The 25,905-nt window shown below is 38.5% G+C and overlaps 1 protein-coding gene across 11 annotated transcripts in view; it reads right to left on the reverse strand.

Annotated features, from left to right (window-relative positions):
- HERC4 (HECT and RLD domain containing E3 ubiquitin protein ligase 4) overlaps positions 1 to 25,905 on the reverse strand; it is a 43,597-nt gene that overhangs the window by 631 nt on the left and 17,061 nt on the right. For 6 of the 11 annotated variants that reach the window (XM_044420428.1, XM_044420432.1, XM_044420430.1 and 3 more), the window contains 17 exons: positions 25,216 to 25,346; positions 22,649 to 22,809; positions 22,191 to 22,267; positions 20,646 to 20,779; positions 18,389 to 18,448; positions 18,135 to 18,246; positions 15,013 to 15,202; positions 14,245 to 14,417; positions 12,778 to 12,897; positions 7,999 to 8,097; positions 6,880 to 7,047; positions 6,254 to 6,397; positions 4,319 to 4,485; positions 3,312 to 3,378; positions 3,062 to 3,144; positions 1,919 to 2,102; positions 1,451 to 1,553 (listed from right to left, as the gene is read on the reverse strand). In XM_044420428.1, the coding sequence (XP_044276363.1) occupies positions 1,451 to 1,553; positions 1,919 to 2,102; positions 3,062 to 3,144; positions 3,312 to 3,378; positions 4,319 to 4,485; positions 6,254 to 6,397; positions 6,880 to 7,047; positions 7,999 to 8,097; positions 12,778 to 12,897; positions 14,245 to 14,417; positions 15,013 to 15,202; positions 18,135 to 18,246; positions 18,389 to 18,448; positions 20,646 to 20,779; positions 22,191 to 22,267; positions 22,649 to 22,809; positions 25,216 to 25,346 (2,173 nt within the window). Of the gene's footprint in view, positions 1 to 2; positions 1,008 to 1,450; positions 1,554 to 1,918; positions 2,103 to 3,061; positions 3,145 to 3,311; positions 3,379 to 4,318; positions 4,486 to 6,253; positions 6,398 to 6,879; positions 7,048 to 7,998; positions 8,098 to 11,631; positions 11,809 to 12,777; positions 12,898 to 14,244; positions 14,418 to 15,012; positions 15,203 to 18,134; positions 18,247 to 18,388; positions 18,449 to 20,645; positions 20,780 to 22,190; positions 22,306 to 22,648; positions 22,810 to 25,215; positions 25,347 to 25,905 lie in introns of those variants that run through there. The other 5 variants (XM_044420434.1, XR_006413771.1, XR_006413772.1 and 2 more) reach the window with 5 other exon arrangements.

Genomic DNA, 25,905 nt, shown 5'->3' on the forward strand with positions numbered 1-25,905 from the left:
CGAGAAAAAGAAATGAAATGAGAAAAGTCCAGGTACAAAGTCCAAAAACTTAGCGCAGATTAGTGCTGTGTCATATGTGATAATGTAATTATTTAACTTTGGTTTCATTCTCTGACACAGTAACAGTTCTTAAAGAAGATGCTTACTGACCCTTTAAAGGCAATTAGCCATTTTGCTAAAGATAACACCACAAATTAATTTTTTATCAACTGCTTTTTTAACACATTTAACAAAACTAAATAAATTTTATACTTTTAACTCAGTAGACTGTGAGGTTAAGCTAGTGATAATCCATTTCAAACCAAAAGCCAGTGTTTTACCTTTAATAACAGAAGAACAATTTTAACAGTCCTTTCCACTAGCTTGATCTGCAGCATCTAAACAGCCGCAATTCATACTTCCTCACATGCATCTGGGTAAACTTTAGAGTACACTATACATTCAAAAGTTAGTTGAACTTAAAATCTACTGGGGCAACTTTGTCATGGTTTAGTTCCGCTGATAATCAACAGAAACAAAAGCCAATTTTATCTTCATTCAACCAGTCTCTCAGCTAGAATTTTAATGGTTTGAAAACTTTAATAATCTTCCTTGAACCACCAAAGGTTATTCACTGATCTCAGCATCCTGCAATTTCACAACCCAAAACATTTACACATTGGTAGAGGAACAAAAGCCACTTCCTTTAGATATGGAGAGTCACATGGAGGTTGCATGATATAACAACCCAGTGTAGATTGCTTACCATTCACTCAATCCCATTTAGTGATTTCCTCCTGCTCTCAATCTTATCCTCACAACAACAGCCCTGTGATGTAAGTTGGGCTGAGAGTCTGTGAACAGCCCAAAGTCACCCAGTTGGCTCCATGGCTCAGTGGGGACTAGAATCAGATCCCCTGTGTCCCAGTCCCATGCTCCTAACCAGTACATCACACTGGCTCACAGACTTGTATCACACAAATAGCAGTAAGCTTCAAGCTTACTCATTCCTCGGCCTTCAGGCAGAACTGTGAAGAGATCACAAGAATCCACTTTGGCTCTTTTTGTTCAAATTTGGAGGGAATTCTCATTGGTGTAAACAAGAAACAGACATGATGTTTGCCGTCCCATCAGCCAACACAAACAATCAAAAGATATTGGAAGTTCTCACTCAAAACATTTGGAAGCCACCAAGTTGTCTACCACTGGTGCAAACTATGTTTTGTTAGATGCCTTCATCATAAACCAGCATTTGATCATGGCTTCTTTGAACTAACCAGTTTTGAGTAATCAAAGTCCCTTCTATGTTCAGACATAGTTTGACAGCAGAAGTGGCTATTTCCAATCTCCACGTGACTATGCCAAAAAACAAGAATGTGGAAAGGAATTAAGCAAACCCAAGGTTGACTTCTGCTTGAGCCACAGAGAGTTATCTTCTACAGAGTACATCATTAAAACTATTTGTACTTACACAAAAATTGTTTCTTCTTTTCCAATGGTAATTCATGAAAAACTTCCCAGAACATTTTAATTGTTGGATGCTCAGTCCAATACTCTCCTTTGTATTGTGTATTCTAAGAACAATCAAAATCATACCTTCTTTTCATCAAATGTACCAATACAATCAATCTGGAAATTCTGCATTTAGTACAAAATTTTAATGTACAAATAAATCTTTAATAATATTAGATAGCTCTAGCCATAGCCTATAACCAGGAAATTCAGAAACAGAAGTACCAGTTTGAGTCCTGAGCGAATTTAACACTGGTGTGCATAAGGGAAACATTTTTTTAACTTTCTAACTAAATATTCACTGATCAAAACAGTTATTCCTATGAAATCTGAGGTCAAAGATTAAGCGCAACAGTGAGTTTACAGGCATTAAAAAGATCTCCCATTTACTTTTCAACAACTTGCTAATTCTGGAGTAGACACGTACCTTTTCTAATTCTTTCCAGTCATAGTTTGTGTTACCGATCACCATCGCTTGCAGTTCATTGGGTTGGAAGAGCTGCAGAACTTTACCTCCACACACCTTGTGAAAGCCTTCATGGAATGCATCATAGAGAGAAGCCACGGATTTATTGAAGATGTAGTCCACATAAGCAGCCACAAACTCTTGCCTAAAATTCAAACGAAAAGAGGAGTCACAAATTTTTCAAAAGGTAAAATATTTCACCACAGTGCCTCTACCAATAAACAGCTAATTTAGCACTGACAATTTTCAGAGCATTCCTAGCAAAGAACTAGGAATAGGCCACACAGATGGATGGCATTCTGGTGACAAGCACAGCAGCAAAAACTAAAACATAAAAACATCCTTTAACCTAAGCACTGGCTTAGTCAGAGAATGGCCAAGATCAGGTATTTTTCCAGTTTCAAAAACGATGGTGTATGAAAACAGGAGTATCAGGCTCATATATATTCTGCCCTCACCCATCCCCTTGCATGGACAGCTTGCTTCAGTCTTGGCTTGCATCACACCAGAGTTCTTAATTCCGTTTGACCTAGAATATTCTGGTTTGATGCTAATTAATGACTGAAGACCTTGGTTTATTATGTTGTAAGCTGCGCCAAGGCTTCGGCGAATGGGGCGGCATAAAAATGTTTTAATAAATAAATAAATAAATTATCTTGCTTAGTTAGCCAACACTAAACTGCCTTGTTGATTTGATATTAGCAGAGCATTCCAACTTATTGCAAGTTGGAAATGGATCACTTCCGTCTGCAGATGAGATGAGAAGCACCTGAAACCTTTTCATTTTTGGTTTCCTAAACCATGGTTTAGGAACCTGGGAAGACAGACGGTTGCTTGGGTCTTGTTGGCAGAAATGACCAAGAAAAAAAAGAGTAGAGGGGAAGGAAGATGTATTTCTTTAAAACATTTGCTGCTTGCCAACATCACACACACACAACTTTTGCAATCTCTAGATGACACAGGTTTTGAATGATAAATCAAGTGAAAATTCCCAAACTAAACCCCCTTTTACTTGAATTCTGAAGAGGAAATGAAAAGCTTCCCTCCCTGAAAAAAAATTCAGCCAAAGTTGAATTTTGTCCACAAGCACTGCTAAAAACTCACCTATTTTGTTTGACAACAGGAATATCAGCACCATTAGGAATTAGCTCTTTAACTTCTGTGGCACCAAAATTTTCAACAGTGATCTGTTTATAACATGAGAGTATATTTTATTTTTTTGCTGCAGAAAATCAATTATTCAAAACAGGTTAGTGAAGCATGTAAGCCCAGCTTTTGACAGAATAGGGAGAACTAGTAAAATGTTACAACTTATCACACTTAAAAAGATCAACACAGAGTATCTCAATCTTACTGTAAAGTTGAGGCAGAAAGTATCTTCTATATCATCTTCTGGATAGTCCAGTAACTGCTGCATACTCCTGAAAATAAAATTTTATCATTCTTCATATCAAGGTTAAAATTAACAGCACAACTTATTTTGAAGCTTTTAGGCTTGAAACAATTGGATTACTTTGCTGCTGCAATTCGAAGCACTCCTAGTCCGGAACTGCAACCACACCACTCCATCTCCACTCCCCAGTATTCCACGTTTATTCCCAGTAATTACCCTCCCACCACCCTCATTTTCCCGATAGATTTCCTATACTCCTGTAAAACATCTGAGTTTTCTATCTTGCTGGAGGATCAGAATTCAAAGTAGTAAGATCTCTACTAATATGTCTATTTGTTCCAGCACTTAGTTTACCAGCTGCATTTGTAATATTCCAAAATATTCAACATACTGGATAGTTCACATTTCATAACAACTCATGATGGAAAAACAGCTCAATGGCTTACCATGAAGTGCCAAAAAAACCCCTGACAAGCCTGGTAAGACAATCAGGTCCATCATGGTTGCTTTCCTCCCTCCCTCCGCTTCCTTCCCTCTCACGCCTCCAAGCAATACCCCAAGAGACATCATGGCAAGGCTCCCCTGTTTGACAGCCATGATTGTGAGCCAACCTTGGCTCACCAGAACTGTCAGAGTCTCTGCTGCACAAACAATAAAAGATCATAAAAGTGAACCATGATCCAAGCTGTGCAAGCTACCCAAAAGATCAACTTTACATATCTTCTTCCTAACATATTTATCGTTCATTTCATTGCACTAATGAAAAACACTATACTATGCAGCTATACTCTATAGTGTACTTGGGGTTTGCTAGAGAATGCAGGATCTTTCTTCTATCTAAACTCATGCAGGATTTCATCCATTTTGTGAGCCGCCCCAAGGCTTCGGCGAATGGGGCGGCATAGAAATTTTCTAAATAAAATAAATAAATAAAACCCATTATTGTACTTCTGCTGCAGGAAGCTTACCTGCCAACATCAGGCATTAGCTCTTTGAGGTCCTCCAGGGTAGGTTTCTTGTTCAGAAGTTTCTTATACAAAGCCAAGGGAAAATGAAGCTCTACAATAGTAAAATTATATATTGCTAGCCCACAGACAACACCAATCAGGTGAAACAAGTCACTGTCTTCAAATGTCTGCAAATATAAAAATAATGAAATTAAACCACACAGTGGTATGAAGACATGCATAACTGCTGAAGTTTAATAAACCATACTATATTCAACAGCAGCACTTAACTGTTTATTATTGTTTTTGTAATCTTTTCTTGTGGGGTAACCACTGTTTTGACTGCTCTTTAGAAGGTCAGAAACTGAAGATGAAACTCAAATACTTTGGCAACTCACTGGAGAAGAGCTTAATGCTGGGAACGATTGACGGCAAAAGGAGATGGGGACGGCAGAGGTTGAGGTGGCTGGATGGAGTCACTGGGGCAGTGGGTGTGGGCTTGAGTGGACTCCAAGAATAGAGGAGGACAGGAGAGCCTGGAGGAAGGTTGTCCATGGGGTCGTGATGTTTAGTCACACATGACTTTGCAACTAAACAACAACAAACCACTGTTCTGGAGTTGGCAATGCAAAGCTTCCTTGCCTGGCACCACATGAATCCTAGCTCTGAGAGGGACAGGAGAAATGGGAGAGCACACAGTTTAGGTTTTGCTCCACAAATCTTGCCTAAAGAACCCATAAACAAACTGGCTTCAGTAAGTGGATGGGAGTGCATTTTCCCTGAATGGGTTCACAGTCTGGATGTGCTGCCATACCTGGCTTATCCTTGAAAGCCCAAATGGCTCCTATGGCTCAATGCACATTTTGTCAGCTTTAGTTGATGCACCATCTATAACTGCTCTGAGGGTTATCTATTTCCTGTTAATATCCTGCGTGCAGTACTAACTTTGGGGATAACTGTCAATCTTCAGTTAATTCAGAATACAGCAGCCAGGTTACCAGATGAAACTAACGAAATAAAATACCTGACCAAACCAAACACAAGGACTGCCTGGGTATTTCTGGGCACCAGGTAAGGTGCTGGTTCTTCCTGTAAAATCCTAAGTCAGCCTAGGACCAAGGTACCTAACAGACTACTCTTCCTTCATGAACCTGCACAGAGTTTAACATTATCCTTGGGGTCCCTTCTTTAAGTCCCCCCGCCTTTTGAAGCAAGGCAAATTTTGAAAGGAGAAAGCACCTTTTCAGTTATGGCATATCATCTGTAGATCTTTGGAGGCTTGCAAGAGGACATCTTTTGGTTGTTATTGTTGTTTTTTTAAGAACAAAGAAGACACCTTTTCATTGTCATGAGTGGAACCAGCTGAAGCCGGGGGTCAGACTAGAAGGCCTGGGAGGCCCCTTCTGACTCACTCAGTTTCTATATTCTATTTGCCTGGGCCTTTTCAATGTGTAAGATGTGTCCTAAAGCATGAGCTTTGTTTTACTTGCAGATCATGTTGCAGCTGTTTTCAATTTAATAATGTTATTTAGGGTTTGAAGTTACTCTAACATCCTTAAGCTGAAGAACAGGACATAAATGTTCATAATAAATGCAATGAACGGGAACAAGGATCCCCATGTACCTGTACAATGCAGTGATGCAAAAATGTAAGCAATGACTTCAACATATAGCTACTAAGTACAAGGAACTAACACATATAAGTGAGCAAACAATTAACAAATTCCACAGGTCAGACATAAAACACTAAAATAATTAGGTACTGCACAAGTCTATAACCACCAAGGGAAGACAATAGAAATCCTCTGAGTACAGCGCAAATGTTATCATGGAGTATGGGATCGCAGCCAGTGCAAACTACATAGTAACTTCCTTCTCTAAGCACCCCAAGGGCCATGTTGGAGGGCAAACAAACAATTACTCATAAGCCATGAAATAAGCCAAGACATTACGTACCTTATCTGAGAACCAAATGAGCCTGGAGTCTTCATAATACCTGAACATTCCATACTTGGGATCTAACAGCTCTCTCATGATCAGTAAGAAAAATTCTTTGCGGACTCCCCCTGCATCAACGGCTTCTTCTCCTACAAAAATGACCTAACATTGGCAATGCAGTTAGCATACTACATTTAAAAAATTACACATACATTCAGATGTGTTACTTGAGCAACATAACAAAGAGACTGAACAAGCTGCACTTTTCAAAATGGTTTACATGCACAAATGATGCAGTGTGCGACCATGAAAAATGTGTATTTGCAGTCTTCACAGACACTGATTCTCCAGTAAATGAAAGCTGACGGGCAAGTTATCCAAGGCCCAACAGATCCCACTCCCCACTAAAACACCAAAAGGCTTGAGAGGCTGTGATTTTGAGGGCAGGAGGAAAGGAAGTGCTGAATGCTTTATCTGCCAATCTCACTGCCAGTTTCCAATATAAATGCTTTATATGCCAATCTCACTGCCGGTTTCCAATATAAATATTGTAAGGGGAAAAGTAGCAACAAGGGGGAGAAAAACTCCAAGGGTCAATTAGGCTTATAAAGCTCACTAAAGAAAAACATGCAAACAGACTATACCTTCAGAGGCTTCTTGTAGTCCACATTTTTTGTTTTCCTTAGGACTTCCATGGCATCCCCCACAATGTTGTCTCTGCGCACTATTAAGATCAGACATGGATTGACAGACTCAAATACTGGGAGAAAAATAGATGAAAAATTCTGTCTGTGAGCCTGGTCAACAGCCATCTGGGGAAACCCAAGTAAAAGTCTTAGTGGAAGAAACAATAGCAACAAACATTACATTTAATGAAACAATAAGCAACAACAGGCTTAATGTTCAATAGACTCTACAATCGCTTAGTAACATTCCCGGCCTGTGAGAACATCAATATAGTGTTCCCTGAATTTTTGATACTTGGGGCATAGCTTGTGCTCAGTCACCTCCCGTAACAATGAGTAGGCATCCTCCGTATAGCTGAGGGATAGTCCAGTTAATATTGGCCCTAGTCTCTAGGCTTCCCTTTTGCCTGAAAATTTAGGACATGGAAATACGTTTTCTGGATAAGTTTCCGGAACTGCCCTGTATAAGCTACCTCTGAATTTTTATTCCCTCCCTCAGAAGGATGTCACTGCTTCTATACTGGTGAAAAGGGTGGGATGGAGGAAGGTGAAGATCAAAGCTGCATGAATCTACCAGGATGGATTCATTTTCCAAGACACACACCAGACCTCTCCACAGCACTTGATTGGGTAATTACTGAATTAATGCTACAAATTGTTGTAGCATTATAATCTACACAAGTGCTTCAAGCATCAGCAAAAATCAGGCAGGTAAGAACCCTACTCTCTCTGAAGATACTAATCCGTAGTGATTTGGCAAGCAAATCTGCCTAGAGAACAATAAACCAAGTTTGCAGACATTACTAATTGCAATTTTAAATAGATTTGAGAGCCACTGTGCACAATGTCTGAGTGATTGTATACTCAAATTAAGTTTACACACTAGAGTTCATCTGTGACTGCATAGGTAACTTCACTTTAAAGGAGAAAATCTGCTTAAAAAGCATGCTAGGAAAGTTGAAGACATGGATAAATATGCTCACTTTTATAAGGATAAGCACATACATTTTAGTTGTATCAAGCCATAAATCTGCTCTGTACAATGTTTTTCGATATTAAAACAAATCACAATTTTACCTGCATCTGTAAAACGGCATCTGTTTGCAAAAGTGTGGTCTTTGCCTGTGCATCAAACACAAAGGGATAGGTGCAAATTGTAACTGGCACATCTGCTAACTAAAAAGAACAAGAGGAAAAAGCTGTTAGTGATTACAATATCGAGAAAAAGGGTTTGTAAAATTCTGCTTAATTGATGAAATGTTGACCAGTGTAGGGAACTTATTGTAAACTTGTCTTCTATACATATATGGTCCTGGAAGCGTTCTTTTATAAACAGGTACAAAGTAGTATTATCCTTTGTATGAAAATACAACTTCTTAAGTGATCAGACCTGCCTACTCTATGAATTCTATAAAAAATTTAATCTACTTACTAAATAGTGGCTTTACCTTTCAAGATTATCCATGAGACTAATTTGAAGACCCATGGACAAACTTCACAAGTCAGTATTTCCTGGTTCCAGAATTTTACTGTGGAAATCAAATAACATCTTACCTCATTTAATCCATAGCTGATATCCTACCCATAGTAGTGCACAAAAGGCAGCAGTAATTAAGAAGAAAAAGCACTATTAGTTTTTTCTGCATTTACATTTCCCACCTCTCACCACTGGAAAAAATTAAAACACACTAAAATATTGACCACTAGTGCCAAACAGAAGGGAACCAGTACTTCATATGATTTGGAAGCTATTTTTCTATTAATGTAACCTAAACTTTTTTTTTTGCAGCCACATCACATTGTTGGCTCATGATCTATAAAAATTCTAAGATCTTTCTCACAGTAGCCAAGTATCCTCCACTTTGCAACCGTATATTTAGTTTCCTTTTTCTAAGCGTAGAACTTGATATTTGTCCCTACTGAATTTCATTCTGTCGCTTTCAGGCCAGTGCCCCAGCTTATCAAGATCACTAACAGTTACAGAAGAGTCATGGCTCTTCTGTATTTTCCTCTTTAGCAGATCATATCCGTAAGAAAAGAGATGGAAGGCGCTATGAGGTACACATCTGAGTGCAACAGATTGATGACAATATCATCTGAATTCTCTATAAAATTCCATGAACGATAACAGGGTGACTGCCCATTTAAAATCTTTGTCTGGAAGCATGCTTTCTTTAAACAGGTAATAGCAGCATTGGGATTCATCCCTTTTCCTAATTACTTGCTACTTTCTGGCTCCAGGTTATCTTTCTTTCTCAATTTCTTGCTCCATTTAATTTTCATTCTAAATCTGCTTCCATTTTCTTCTTCTCCCTCATCTTTTGTTTTTTTCCTCAGGAGGATGTAATAGTTTGCGAGCGTTTTGGCAGGAACCCTCTCCCCATGTCTTTATAAAAGGAAGGGGCTCTGGCATTTTCCCTCGGCTCCAGCAAGACCACAGCAAGGTGGCGCCATTCCAGAATAGTACCATAAAGTGGTACCAGGAGGACTGGAGAAAATTTTACAAGGGTTCAGAAATAAAGGGATGAGAAAAACACTTAAGGAAAAACACTGAAGAAAAAAGGAACAGGAGGGAAAGAATTTCCTGAGGCACTGAAGGCGGCTGAAGATGAACTGGGGAGAAATGATGGGAGCCCTTCCATTTTATATAGACAGTGGAGGGGTTCCCACTAAAACACTCTCAAGCTATTAAACCTTCGCAGCAACAGGCTCCATGCAGGCACAAAGGATACATGTGTGATGCACAGAGACCACAAAGAAGATTGTGAAATGTTTTGGCATAAAGCGTCGAGAGAATGTTCCAACTGCAGCATACACTCACATTGTGAATGCAACATTTCACATTTTAAGAATTTTTTAGAACTTTTCTAAACTTTTTAAAAAAATGAACATTCCATATTGTACAATCATTTTAAAGATTAAAAAAGATTTCTAAACCTATGAACTGGTTATATATTTGCTGACTGTTTACTGTGGATGCCTGTGCCATGTCATATATATCACATCTATGAATGGACACCTATGTGTCCATTTAGTGAAATAACCATCGTAATGTATTTTAAAATTAACATCAGAAGCTCAAAAAAACTAAACTAACAGAGGCTTTTCAATGTTTCTGCTTGGCATCAACATGTTGATAATTCATGCTGTATCTGCATGCATAACTAATCATTCAAAATTCATTTTAATCATCTTTTCCATTTCTTGAGCTGCTGCACAGCAAATTATGTTTCTCATAATGAGTATTCCAACTACAGATTCTATTTAACCTAGCCTGACTCTGGGCTCCACTCCAAGACATTACAAAAATACTTCAAACTCCTGACTTGAGATATACGAGCAGGGAAAGAGACACTTCTAATCTAAAAATAAATTTGGTATCAGGGAATGAGGTTGTGGATCACTGTGGGGGGGAGGGGGGCTTTTCTTTGAAAGTACCACTGTCGCTAAATTGAAAAGGTATAAACAACAGATTCCATCACGGGTACTTGCAATGGTGTGAAGTCAAATACAGGTATCCTCTTTCATTAGAAGTTTATAGAAGCAGATGGGATTCTTAAGTAGTATTATTAGGACTTAAGTATTTTACCATCATCATTTAACAATGCAAGCACTTTAGTTCCACTTTCCTTTATTAAATAGCTTTCAAATACCTTCCTTTGCATTAAAGTTCAATTCCATTGCTACCTTCAGAACAAACTAAGAATCTATATTTTGACTTTAGGTAGTACCATATCTACTGCCATATAAAGATGACTCAGGTATAAGACAAGGTCAACATTTTGGGCTGTTTTTCTGGTATTTGTCATACATCAGGCGTAAAAGACAACCCCCAATTTTTGCTTCGGTATTTCCAGCTTCAAGAGTCCTCTTATATGCTGGCATATATGGTCATATCTCTAACAAAGAACAGTAAATATCTCTAGGAGAGTAATGTAAGTGTTGCTGGAAGAAATGTGATTATCTCTAGAGTTTTTGCATCCACTGAGAGACAAAACATGTGAGTGAGGCTGACTAATGCTGAGAACAGAATCCTCAGAGATATTCATGATTTTTCCACTTTCATGGGAGGCCTGCAGTTTCAGGCATCTGCTGGTGGGCTTAGAACCCATCCCCTGTGGATACAGGAACCCCACTGTACAAGGAATTTTTTTCACTTGGTGTATAAGACAACCTCACAATTTTTGCCTTGCTATTTCCAGTTTCTAGGGTCATCTTATATGACAATATATACAATAACTCAATTAGCGTTTTGGCAACAAGCAAAAGCATACCAGAAACAGAGATAACTATTTCCTAGTAACATATATCTCATAACTCAGTAAGTTTTTTACATTTATACACATAGAGAGACCATCCAGCTTCTAGATGTGGTAATTAAAATTTTATATGGTACATGCAGAGAAAAATGTTCATTGACTGAATGCACATAAATTCAGCTCATTTCTCTAATGTTTCTAATGACAGGATGAGATATCTTAGCACCAAATTTCTATGTTTACCTTTTATGTAAAAAATAACTTAGGGACTGAGGTAGGTTTGATATATGGAAAAGAGAAAGATGATTTAACAGAATACACTTCACATTACAAAACAGTCATATGACTCCAGAGTTCAGATTCATCCTCTTAGGCAATGGCTCTCAAATTTCAACGTTTTCCTGAGAAGTTCTTCTACCTACACTAAAACAGCATCATGAGACCCACTCACCTCTTGGATTTATTGGAAGTCTCAAGGACTATCAAAACAACATTCTATGGCTTGGATCCCGAGGTGTGCTGGCAGAAGGTGACTTTCCTACACTCTCCTACCTCTCAGGTCCCCTGAAAAGCCTCTTCAGAGGGTTGAGGGATACTCTTGAATGGGATTTACTGTGCCATGGGGGGGCTAAAGGAGAAGATTGCAAAAAATCATATACAGGTATGTTCTGTCCATTCGTTTTCCATTAGGTATGTTCTATCTATTAGTGGAAACTAGGTTCCGAGCTATACGTAGAAGAACTCGACTACATTTATGTTTGTGCAAGGGCAGTTGTGCAAGCAGTTGTGCGCTATGCTTGTGCAACAAGCTATGCAACCTACTGATCATTTTGCTTGTGTAACTGGTAGTACAACTACTTGTGCAACTGGCTGCACAACCAGTTGTGCCAGTGCAATGGGCAACTACTTGCACAATGCAATGATTTAGCAGAGTTCCACTAGAAGGTCTGAGTTTGTGGAATGACATCACTGGATACTGCCATAATCAATGGGGCCAGTCAAATGCAATCATGGTCTGCTGCGACAAGAGCAAACAAGCAGTAGCCTTGGATTTACAGGATCCTTTCTCATGGGCCATGTTTAGAAGCTTATGATTATGATTAGTGGCATACCCGAGTTTGCTATTTCATTCAAACTACATAAGATATCATTTGAGCTGCAGTCTTTACTCCCTAAACAATCAACTCCCTTCTACAGTGCAGATCAAAGTTATTTTTTCCTGCAGGAAATTAAATCAAACAAAGCCAAAACTAGGATTGACAGGAAAGCTAGGAGCTACTCTAGACAGAGGATTTGTCACAATGTAAAACTATTCTTACTCTGTACTATTTTCAATTGCAGGAGCAGGAGGATTCCGTAACTGAATTTTTAAAAACCCATACGCAAACTAACACGTCAAGAGAACAGTTAACCCTTCACCCTGACAACTGGCTCTGGATTCATAAGAACTTATTTTTATAACTGGGGAAGCAAAATTATAAAGTTTACTCATCAAGTGTAAGAACCTAAAACATTTATACCACATGAATCCAAGTGCACATAGTACAAATACTACGTACTATACATGACATAGGGAAAACAAAAATGGGACATTTACCATTCCATATGCCTGCTGTTGGATCCAATTGAAGTAATCATTTCTTATGTCTATCAAATCCTGTATTTCATGTATGTAGAATTTATCATACTGAATGATTTGCCCACCTCTTTCATTTACCTAAATTTAAAGAAAATGTTATCTGTCACTAAAGAATACTTTATATTTCACTTCATTCTATTAAGACTAAAGCATTTGTTGAGATACACGTATGGAATATCACCTACATCAGCCTGGCTTTTTTACAAATAGGTATACTTAACACCAGAAAAACATCCATTGTCACCTATAATTGACTCCTTCCCATAGCATAACAAGACTGGACATCCTTCAGGTCATACAATAAATTGGTCTGCAATAATGCTACTCCACAGTTTGTTGCCACACTCAGCTTTTGTCTGACCAACAACTGTACAAACCAAAGTTTAGTTTCACTCCTCCTTTGCTCCAATCCTTCCTGTGTCCTTCTGTGATATTGCACTACTGGCTGTCTCTGTGGCTTAAGAAATAACTCACGATCAACCCATTGTTCTGGATTCACACATAACAACAATCCCCAGTTTAAACATCCACAGTTCATAATTCAACAAGCTGGCCCAATCACCACAGTTTAACCAAGGCACAGTTGCTTATTCAAGCTGCAACCAAGCTGCCTAACTATTTGCTGGGCACACAGTTTGTCATGTAGTCCAAGCCCAGGTAACATGGCTAGTTTGATGGGGAAACAGCCCTCAAATAACTCATGGCATAAGCTGTGAACTTGTTCAGGCCGTGATGATTGTGCAAACTGAATTACTAAGAAACTATTTGCCCAACAACCCATAGTGAGGCTACCGTACATACCATTTAGCATATGCAACACTTGCTTGCAAGTTGTCATGATCTGCAAACCTGGTAAGCGTGGGTTATGTGAGGGTTAAAGAACCTGCGAGCAAAGCTATTTGAAAAATTGGGTTCTACCTGGACCTTATTAGCTTCACAGCTACTTAGAAAACATCACTGAAATGTTATAACAGAAGTTAACCACGTGTACTCAAATTCATACCCTGAGTGACCTCTCCAGATTTGACTTTGTCCTTGGTATTCTGTAACAAAATACTGTTTAAGTCAGCTAGTACTTCACGAAATAAATTTTGACCTTATTTGAGAAACTGACACAACCCTTCAATGAGTAGTTTGGCAGAGCTAATGCACCATTTGATTCCTAATTTATGTTAAAACAAAGTATGGGCTTCGATTTCTCATCATCTGAACAAAATGAGATGCTTCATTCAATTACAAGTAGACGACTGCCAAACAACCAAGGAAGGCATTGAAAAGTAACATTTGAAGATAGATGGGACTTTTTAGTGAAGGATGGTATATAAAAGCCACAAATAAATATCCTGTTAAAGTCAATTAAATTAACGATGTATTATACCTGACAGTGTACACCACAGACAAAGAATAAAAACAGCCCAGACATACCCTATGCAAAATTTCCAAAACCTTGAGAGAACTGTGTAGACAGCTAGTAAAGATTCTTTGTTCTGAAGCAGGGATGCCCATCTTGTACAATTTCAGAAGGTGGACTACAACATCTTTGTAAAGTTCCACTATATTGAGGAATAAGGGAGGCTCCAATACAGACCACCAATTCTCTATAAATAAAATGGGGAAACACATGTAGCTGATAAAAGCACCAGAGTACTGGCTTTGTACATAGTATCTATAACCTCAGTTCATCAATCATTAAGCACAAAATCAGGTCAAATATTCATCCACACGACATACATACAGCTTCACTACGTTCAAGTTCTTTTGCCTGAAAAGTAAAGAAATATAAGCAACTTCTGCTTATATAAGTTCTACAGTTAAATTTCCCAATGCAAAGTCTGACCTCTACAGAGTGGCATGCTGTGAGAAATGGAAATAGCAAGAAACTCTGATGCTTGGAAACCATTTTATTAATCATAAATACAAAAATAAAAGCTAATAAATGCAAATGTTAGCTTCATTAGAGATAAACCAGACCAAACATTAGGAAGCTCTGTCATTTCTATAGCCTGGCAGTATTTCTCACATAAATATGCAAGAATATTCATGCAACAATAGTTCCCTTTAGTAGAGCAATGAACAGAAGATGAAAGCTGATTGCAAAAAGGTTGACTTATCATATATGAAAGCTTCTGTGCCTTTGCAGCCCATTAACACATACAAATTCATAATTACATGGCTAAACGAAACAAACCTTACCAAGTACTTTCAGTGGAGCCTTTTCTAGATTCACAGTAGCAGTTGCAAATGGAATAGCTAGTGTCATGTAATTGTTTGCATCACTCATTAGTGGGCATTCTGGGAGGGTTAGAAAAAGTCTTAGGGCTTCAACATCAGGCAGGGAACTAGTCAGTTTAGGTATAAGGTTCTTCTCCAAACTAGCTGCCACCTGGGAATGGATATAGATTCAGTTTTAAATTAAAAGCACTTCCTATGAGAATAGAATAATACTGTATCTTTTAGAAAAGCAGGTGCATAATTGGCTTACAATTAAAACAAAATAAAACAAACTTAACTCATTAAAAATACCTAAACCCAACCCCTCATTATTATAATTATTACTATATTACTATTATATCCATTTATATACCACTCAATAGCCAATAAAAACATACAATAAAATATCATAAAAACCTTTCCAAAATACATAAATTCAAAACAATTAAAACTGCACGCAACAATAAGCATTATTACAGTAGATGTTTTTTGAACTCATGATATTTTTGTTCAAAAGAAGGGGGAAGTGAGATGCCATTTCCTGCATTCACTTTGGAACTGTTCAGGTATATGATCCTTTTGCAGTAGTATTCTGAATGGGATTAATGACGTGACCAGTTGCTCACTACCATGAAAACCTAAAATGAAATAATTGTGTTTCCTTAAAAATCTGGTTAATAATAGGGAGGGAGCCCAGGGCGCCAAGCCCAGGGAACCTGATGGATTTCCATCCCCAGACAGACTCCTCACACATCTCTAGCTGGGACTCAAGTATCCCACAGATAGGCACACTGGCACTCGCCTCCAAGATTCCACCACTTCTTCAGGAACATGCTAAAGTATGAGCCACTCTATTGAAAGCTGTCACAGGTAATGATTTGTTTTTCAAGTGTAATTTAGAAAGGGTGAAAAATACTTTTTTTGACAGGAAAGTATGTAAGTATGTAGACTCTGAAGTTTGGATGCAATAAGCCATTCTGTTTTAATCATGGTTTGCTGAAGAAGCCAGAATCCTACCTACATTTGATTTGTCTTGCTCTGTTTTGTTATTGACCTCTCCACCGCCTCTAAGAACGTCCTGCTGCTTTCCCAAAGGTCTTTACTGCAGTTCTCAGCAAAGAAGCTATCACTAGTTCTCTTGCCATTGGCGGGCTGCAGAAAGGGTGAGGTTAACTTCCCCCTCACAGCTCTTTAGCAGTTCTCAATTCCAGAGAAAAACACAGTCTTAACGATTCTCTAATGCACTCTTTCCTCTCAAACCTACCAAACAAAAGTCCTTCTGCTAAGGCCATAGGTTCTTTTTCCTCCTGAAACTTCATGGTAAGCCAGAAGAATAAGTGCTAGCGATAACTTAGGATAAAGGATGGATTGTTGCAAAAACAATTTAGCAGAGAGCGAGAGGGAGACAGTAGTACTGGTTGAGGAAAAGCATTTTGTCTTACATCAAAAATGTAACTGTAGCAATGACACTGTTGACACAGCATACTGGGAGCAAATGCATACTCTGACTCATGTCTCTTATTAGATGCAGGTAAAACATTTAGTTCCTTACATTTCTTTTCTTTGCAAAGCTTCTACAGAACCAGGCAGCTATGCTGGAATAGAAGCATTTATGAGTGAGGATGTGTGTGGGATGACATGGAAAATCTAATGCAATGCCTCCTATACTGGGGCACAATCCTGTGCCTGTTATCCCTCAAATTTAGAGGCTTACAATCTACGAAGAGCAGCAAGCTTACACAGCCATCGTATGCATCTCCCATCCTGCATATTATGCAAGGTGGGCTTTTTTGCCCATCGTTTCAGAAAAGGAGGCAAGCTAGCTTGAGAGACTTCAGGAGAACTCCTATCTTAGGCTCTCCAGTCTCCTCAGCTTTCCAGCCACCAGAATATTCTCTCTTCTCCCTCTCCAATTTGCTTTCCTGACCTCAGAGAACAGCCCGTGACATTCCTTCTGTGCCAGCTGCAAAGGGGGAGGAGGTCAGAGCTCTGATTCACATCATTGAGGTCAGAAAAATGCCTCTGATCTCAGGTCTGCCAATTAAAAATATTCTATGGCTCCTCAAATGCTGTCTAGAGTTCATAAGCCTTCTTCTTCTACTACACATGCAATTTCAATGTTTGTCCATTCTTCCCTCACATCTTTGTAGCCAAACAGGCAGTGGTGTAGAAACTAGGATTAAGCCAGAATTTCAAGTTCCAGTATAACTGCAAGTCATAGTTAATGCAAGTGGAAATCATTGGTTTTGGCCGCAAAGCATAGTCAGATATCTGAACATTCAGACAAGCCAAAGTTCAATGAAATAATCTGTAGTTTAGTGTTGTATCTGAACATAGCTACTGCAAAAAATAAATACTCTAAAGTACATTTTTAATTACAAAGGTTGGACAACTCTGTGAAGATGTCCTGGAACTACTGTTTTAATTATTTCTTTAAAAAGTAAGGGTCAGAGATAAAATTATTGTATTAGAAACCAACTTAGAGTAAAAACTACTACCAATTGATTAATATACTATAGCATTCAGATTGGGGAAGGAAGAAGGTAAATCAGAATCTACTGGATGCAACCTGAAAGTCTATGCCACGGTTGGCATGTTTATCACTTATATTTCATCCTGAATGCTCTTCACTTGTTAAAAACGGGGGGGGGGAGGGGAGAGAATTATTTACTTACTTATTAGATTTATTATTCCACTTTTTTCTTTCAACAAACTCAAAGCAGCTCACATTGTTCCCCTCCTGCTGCTTTCAAGGGCTGAGTGTCTGTGACTGGCCCAAGGTCACCCAGTTGGCTCCAAGGCCAAGCGGGGACTAGAACCCGAGTCCCAGGCCAACGCCCTTAACTGCTACACTAGCTTTAATGGCCATTTCAAGAGTTTTGTATTAAAATCACTGATCTAAAGGATCTCTGATACAGATTTGCACTTCTGTACAGGTGTATAGTTCATGAACTGCAGCAAGCAATTGATTTTGCTGTCCACACCCAGCCATCCACCTTTTCGCTACTGGCTTAAAAAAAAGTAGACTTCACAAGCCTGAGATCTGCCCGAGTTAAGTCATAATGGAACAGAGACTAGATTCAAGATGAATTTTCAGAACAAACCTGTTGAGATATATGAGGATGCTCTGACTGTATAAGTTTGTGAAACAGAAGTCGAGCAGCGTTCATATCAACCCCTGAGAATCTGGCACTAGTTCTGTAGTGATCGTCATTGCTATGAAAAAGAGAGAAAAAGGAAATTCAGTTTTCATTGCCTGTTGTCGACACTTTTAACTTGATATGCAGTTGTTGAATCATTTCAAAACTACTCACACAATTATGTAGCAAGTTTAAAATGTGACACATTAACCACTGACCTGACAGCTAAAAAGCTTCCATTCAGACTGCCAGATGAAGAAAATGTTCCATCTATTTCACTATTAAAAGAAAACATTAAAAAATTAATCCACATATATACAATACAATACTTTAAAAGTTTTTAATAGTTTCTGGTGGCATTCTATTTGGCTAATAACAGTTATTCTAATATCATTAGATGAAATTGGACATGCAAGATAATTCACAAGATATTTTTTAACTCATTAGGAAAAGATGTCTCTAAGTTATGTTAAAATACAATATGTGTGATCAACACTGAAACCAAAAGTACTAGGAAGCACTACATAAATTAGTCCTGCAACTTATATTTTTTATATTTATAGTCGATCTTTTTCCAGTAACTTAAGACAGCTTACACAATCTTCCTCCTCCTCTCAATCTTATCCTCTCAACAACCCTGTGAGATAGCTTAGGCTATAACTGGTCCAATAACTAGTCCAAAATCACCCAGTGAGCTCTGTGTCCAAGTGGGGACTAGAGCCCAGATCTTCCAGATCAACATCCAAATGGCATAATTGAGAACGCATTCAAAGTAAATGTCCCAAGCTGGAAGAAAATCTCTTAATGACCTGATCATATTTCCTAGTTACTTCAAGAGACATTATCATGTGTACTTTGACGACAGCGATCAAGGTACACATAGGTCCAAACTGAACATAAAGTTTAACACTACATGCAGCAGCTTGAATGAACCCAAGCAAAATTCAGACCCTCACAAGCACAAAACTCATGATACCTCCTCCCAGTAGGAGACCGGTGGGCCTCATGCATCCCCTGTCCTCTCCTGCAGGCTCCATTATCATACCATCATATTTCCCCTGCCACACTGAAGCAAATACTAAAAATTGGCAGTTTTTTTGTTTTGCCACTGCCATGCCACAAAACTTCAGCAGCACAGAAGAAGTTCAGCCTGCGTGAGTTCAGGGGATGTTCTTGTTCAAAAGTGGTCACCAGATCGCAGCTTCCCAGCTGTACAGAGGAGCATGGTTTAGCACAGTCTTGCCCAGCCTGGAGCCCCTTGGCTGTGCTGGACTACAGTCTCAGCATTCCTAACCATTAGCCTTGCCGTCTGGAACAGAGGCATAGGATGGTCTAAAGCATCAAGTGGGCACCAGCCTGGGGAAGTCTGGTTTAGCATGACGTGCAAACCAGACCATACTATTCAGCATGATGCACCTTATGAAAACAATTCTAACAATTCTCAAATATAAGAACACAAAGCATAATATATTCTCATTTTTCCAGTCTTTTTAAGAAGGCTGCAGTGAAATAGTCCAGAAATTACTCAAATGAAGAAGATACATTGTGCATCCAAGACCCTACAGATATCAGTAGCTAACCATTATTTCTAATACCCCCAAAATCAAGGCTCGTTCATTTTCTGCACAGCAAGTGATGAAGTATTTACAAGAAAGTATCAGTGGCAATGCCTAATCAATCCGGATAATGCTGCCACGACCAAGCAGAAACAGCAGCCTGGTACCATTTTGAAACAGGCATCTTCTCTCACAAGATTTAACCTGTTACATACAACTAACTGTTTTTTTTTTTTATTCTCCTGTGGTAGAATAAACCAGATACTTTCTCCATTTGTCTCCAAAATGAAAATGCCACTGGCAATCTGAATGTCACTAGTAATCTAGCAACTACAGCTATGGACCTGATCTTCACAAAAATCACATGGTCTTCACTAGTACCTCCTATTATTACCATATTTTTTTAATTCCCTTCAGCAGGAAAGAAGACAGAAATTGGATCAGTACCTTCAGCTCTGTGGTAAACAAGCTTCTGAGCAGGTCACTGTGCTGACCTCAGAAACAGTTTTTCCTTTTGTATGCTTCTAAATAGCCTGAAGTGCCTGATCCTGCCTAATCTTGGAAGCTAAGCAGGGTCGGAACTGCTTGAAATCTGGATGTATGACTTATAATGTTGTGAAGCACCCAGAGCTTCAGCTATGGGCGGTATAGAAATGTAATGTAACTGTAACAACAACAACAACAATTTTGTGAGAAACCCAAGGTGGCTTACATAGCTCCATTTTATCCACATAACAATCCTGTGAAGTAGGCTGGGCTGAGAGGCAGTGACTAACCCAAAGTCACCCAGTGAGCTTCATGGCCAAGTGGAGACCCAGATCTCCCACCATCACACCACTAAGCACAGTAGGCCCTTCAAGAATGACCAGTTCATTTTTAGGATACAATGAAAAGTAACCGCAATAGCCACAACTCCTACTTTGCTATCTCTGCAGGGAGCCTCCCTGCTCCTGAAGATGAGCAGTTCAGCAATCTCTGAATGAAGCCCTCATTCACAGTCCATATTTGCCTTGAAGCATAAGGGTATCTGAAGTCATCCGCTGGTACTGAATCCTATATTTCAATGGCAAAATACACAGAAATAAATATCCCCCCTTTTTTTTGGTTAACCAGGTCTAATTTCCACTCCTTAAGATCTTGCATATGTTATTCATCTTTATTCTCTAAGTCACTCACATTTTGACTTGTTGCCAAATTTTGCTTATCAACTTGTTCAGTATAGCAAATATTCACGCAATTCAGATGATTTTTATATTATCAGACGAAGTTGAGACAAAACATTTTTAACCTTTAAACTGTAATATTTTAAATTTACAGCTCTATGCTAATCAGAGTTCAAAATACAAAACAGCCCCAATGTTTTCTTGAACACAAGTAGTTGACCAAAATTCAACCATTCAGTTCAACAGGAACTGGATACACATCTACATTAGCAACACACATGGATTAGGGCATGTCGGAAAAAAACATTCTGTACCAGTTATACTTTGGAATTAAAAGCTGAGCAGACATTTTTATAACTGTTAGTGTAACAACAGACCACAATCCCAAAGGAAACCAACAAGTTCCATGTAATAAATTGGTAATTCAGATCTAGAGTGCAGTCTATAAAGCTTTCAATTTGTGTGGATTCATATATCTACTTTATAGCTTTTTCTAACCTGAACTGAGAATTGCCTCAGTTCACAGAAATGTAAATATATCTCCACATCCATCCCTAAAGCCTCCTTAATTAGTGAAGGAAAGAGCAAACAGTTTGCAATTAGAAGCCCACTGTCTGGAACTTTCAAGTAAATGCATCATGTTTTAATATCCAGCATAATAGAAATGTGAGGTTCATGGGAAAATAATATAATGTTCAAAATGTTAAGCATAAACTTCATTCTTTAAAACTGATAAAACAAAATTCTAATGTTGTCCCTGACCACCCACCTCTATATAGAATCTACCAAAAAGGACAAGGGAATTATGATGACTACAAACTAGTTTAAGAGTAATTTCATGAAGCCTGATGGACATTAGAAGAATGACCATCTCATGGTCCTATCCTTGCCTTTCCAAATGGCACAGTGATTAGACAACAGTTGGTAAAATGTACCCTATGATTTTAAGGTAGATCTATCAGTTGATCAACATTAAGAGAAAGAAAGCAAGGCACTATTTGTGAAGATATGCAATCTTTCTTTTCAATGAAGAATAAAAAAGGAAGCCTTGTGCAGAGACAAGGTTTGGTTCTGTTCACTTTAGAAGGAAGCCCAGGATGTCTTGGGAAACACCAGAAATGACCCAAAGGGGCCTCATCCAGCCTGAGTTTCAGCCAAATCTGATACTCATTCCTAAGAAAGGGTACATCAGTAAACCAAATAGAGAGTGGCGCTAACTTAAAGTCCATTCTGACAACTTAAGTAGTACTATACTAAGTGAACAAAACCAACTCATGGATATTAAAAATGAGATGAAGTACCTGTGGAGTAACATAATGTGAAAAGCTTTGGTCTCCACCAGAGAAAATTCTTTTTACACAGTAATATTCTTCACCATCTATAATTGAAAGAATGTTTTACCATTACAAGAGTAACCTGAATGGAATAACACATAGGAATTATTCCTTTATTTAAGTATGAACAGCATTATTTTGAGAAAAGTCATTTCTGCAAGAACAACATCACCTAACTCACTCTGCTAAGAACATATCTGTACATCAGCACATAACAGCACAAATAGCAGTCTACTATTTTGTGTTACATGTCCAGACCCAATGACATCAGCAAAAAAACTAAAGTACCCTTGTATAGAAAATGCAACAAGATCAGGTAACACAGATGTGCTAACAATGAACCCAACCCATAACCCAAGATCCCTAATTCTTTACACCATAACAAATGCCAGACAAATATAGAACTGAACTACACATGCAGTTACCTGACTTTAATGGTAATCGTCCATCATAAGGAAGCCAGTTTCCTTTCACTGGGAAGGGGCTTTTCCTGTTACTAGTTGATCCCATACCTAACTGTCCATTACCTCCAAGACCAAAAGAATAAATTCTTCCAGTTGAAGGAACAAATGCAGACGTGTGCTGCCTAGGACAAAAGAACAGAAATTCAAAATGCAATAAATGGAACATTCAAAAATGTCCTACAAAGGGTTATGCAAACTAAAGTTTTAAGTATTACTTAAACTCATAGGGACTTAAAGTTCCCTTGACCCCAAGAAAACAGACCAGTTTGCATATTATAACAGTAAATTGTGGACTGATTATGCAAATTCACAGTAGCATGTACCCAGTGGGTGTTACCACTATTTGATTATGCTAGTTCTGATCGGAAGTTCTTCTATAACCTGGGCACTAGGGGTTAATCATAGGTTTAATAATCCAAAATTAACCTAACATCTAATCCATAATTACTCCATAGAATCAAGATTCACATGCCAAAGATCAACCACCAATTGGAAGTTGCACATTCAAAACTGCAGTGGCACACAGTCCAGTTAATTAACCCTCAATTTGCTGTCCTTATGGGGACACTTGATCATTTTATAAGCAACCATCCGGATATAAGAAGAAAGATGGCAGGAGGGTATGATTTCTATCACCTAGCCAGCTGAATCTATACAGCATCAATGGATGTATAGAAGAAAGCTTCTAAAATGACTGGATGCCATTTATCTCCTCTTTCTTTCCTAGATGTGCAATGTGTGGGGAAGCAACTGTGGAGACAGACAAAAGACAGCTGCAGTGTTCTGTTAAGAAATATAGTAACAAAGAATTATATGGCCTCTTAAGAGAGAGGAGCTTGCAATTCAGTGGGACAGAAGGCTATTGAGCCTGCAGAACTGCCTTAATGCCAATGCATTTAAGTTATCCACTGGGCTCTATGAATCACTGTGTTGTATACAGTACAGCAGCCTTTTCTTTACTTGGGTCCCCAACAAGATTTCCATTTAATTTTTATTTAGCTTGATTTTTATATACTGCCCCACTTCCACAGCCTCCTGTGAGAGTTAGCTGCTGCTACTCCCTTATGAGTGCTACAGAAATGCTTCAAGAGGCACATTTGGGCTCTTTAGAGACCAGCTTTATGTTATACTGTTATTTTTATTTACTGTAAGCAAAACCAGCAAATGAACCTTGGAAAAAATGCTTCAGGGCTGTTTAACTTGGATACACTACATTGTACTTTCCTATCATTTTATTTATTTATTTAAACCTTTCATATACTGTCCCATCACAGATGTCTCGGGATGGTTCACAATTATTCTATCATTCTCACAGCTTGAACGTCAAACAGACATCCACATTTGTTATGATCTAAACATGTTCATTAGATGCCATACTTTAATTCATCAACCAAATATAAGCAGGGAGAAAAAAAGGACAAGCAGGAGCAGAGGGGACTGCTTTAAGGAGAACCTTCTCTATAGCTCTAACCCTCCAGCCATGGTCATTTCACTGCCTTTCCCACTCATGAAGAACCGTTCCAAGAGCCCAAGGGCTTTATTTTGAACTGGTAAATCATAACCAGAGTCATAGCAAATAATACTGAGGAAACAATTAAGATTTTAAACTAAATGACAACTCTGAAACTAACTATACAGAAGTACATGCTTTTTAAGGCCACTATAGAAAAAAGGATAGTAATATTTATTCATTTTACCTCTCATAGAACAGGATGCCAAACTTTCCTCCTTTTGTTTATGAGCACTTTTCAAATACAGTACATTATTTAAATAAAATAACAAGAATAAAAATTAGTACCAGAGGTTGAGACAGTGCTGTTCCATTCAAAGAAATCTGAAAACTTTGGGGGTCATGAGGTTTAATTTACTGTCAAACCCACATAGCAGGGGCAGCCAAACCAGGGCTCAGGAACACATGCAGCTCGCTCACAGCTTGCCACCCACAGCCACTGCCTGCAGGCACCTGCTTGCGGGTCTTAAATATCTGACATTTACCTTATGTGGCTCTTCCTTTGAGCAAGTCTGGCCACCCCACCATGTAGCAATTTGCACTCTTAATAGCCATACCTAAACACACTAGAACAGGTTTGTTTCCTTGCTTGCTTGTTTGAACAAATTGTAATTTATCATACACAGGCCAGATCCTGACACCCAAATATACATGTCAACTTTGAACCCACTAATCACATTTTTGGGGGAGACTTAATCATCCTTCTCACCTCTCAGGCTGAATACAGCAAACAAACTCAAGCATAAAACAAAGGCCCAGATCAAGTCCCAGGGGTGGGGGGGAAGCATTGCATTCATTTGCATGTTTACCCCCACTTGAGCAGGAGAACCGCAAGAGAAGCCAGCTTTTTGTTTACAGATTGAATGGACTGGAATGGATTGGATTAGAAAAACACAATGTATCAGAAAAACAAGTTATATTCTCCAAAGCCTATTCTACAACAAGGCAAGTACAGATCTTGCTATTTTCCAGCTGTCGAACAAATAATTTTACAGTTCAATTCTAAGACAGATCTTACCTTCCACAGGCAATTTGTGTGACGATGTTTCCCATAAGTTCAAAAACTTTTCTTGGGTTTATCTCATGGCCAGTAGAGTTATGACCTAATTGCCCATAGCCTCCAGCTCCAAAAGTAAATACGCCACCTTCCTAAAAAATATTAATGACACCAGTCGTATTTATATACAGACTGTTGGGCAGGGGGAGGGCCTAAATACCTGCTCAACATGTATTTTATTTAAAAAAATCATTTCTTAAAGAATACTGATCTTCATAGATATGTACTGCAGAGACTAAACAGCACATTCCTTCAGTGCTCTAACAGTAAAAAGGATTTGAGAAATTTATTTTTAAAAGCCATGACTGCAAGTCAAAGATTGATTTAAGAAAATGAAATTAGAATGGTGCAGTCCCTTACCACATCCTCCCTGCATCTCATCTCCAGGATGGTGTCCATGTTATGAAGGGACAATATAATGGGTGTTTAAGTCTACACCTGTAGGCCATAAATAGACCTACATCCTTGAGATAAGTGAATTCTTATTTAAAATCAAGCAACAACAAAAGCTGTCCCCAGTAATCAGTAATACCAAACTGAAAGGTAAGAGCTACTATAAAGTGTTATACATTAACCTATAGCAAGATTACTATTTTCATTTTCATATTTATATCAAGAATGCCTTGGAAGAGCTGCAGAAGACCCATTGTT

Source organism: Varanus komodoensis, unplaced genomic scaffold (genome assembly GCF_004798865.1).
Source record: "Varanus komodoensis strain SLA01 unplaced genomic scaffold, ASM479886v1 scaffold11, whole genome shotgun sequence".
Lineage (NCBI taxonomy): Eukaryota > Metazoa > Chordata > Lepidosauria > Squamata > Varanidae > Varanus > Varanus komodoensis.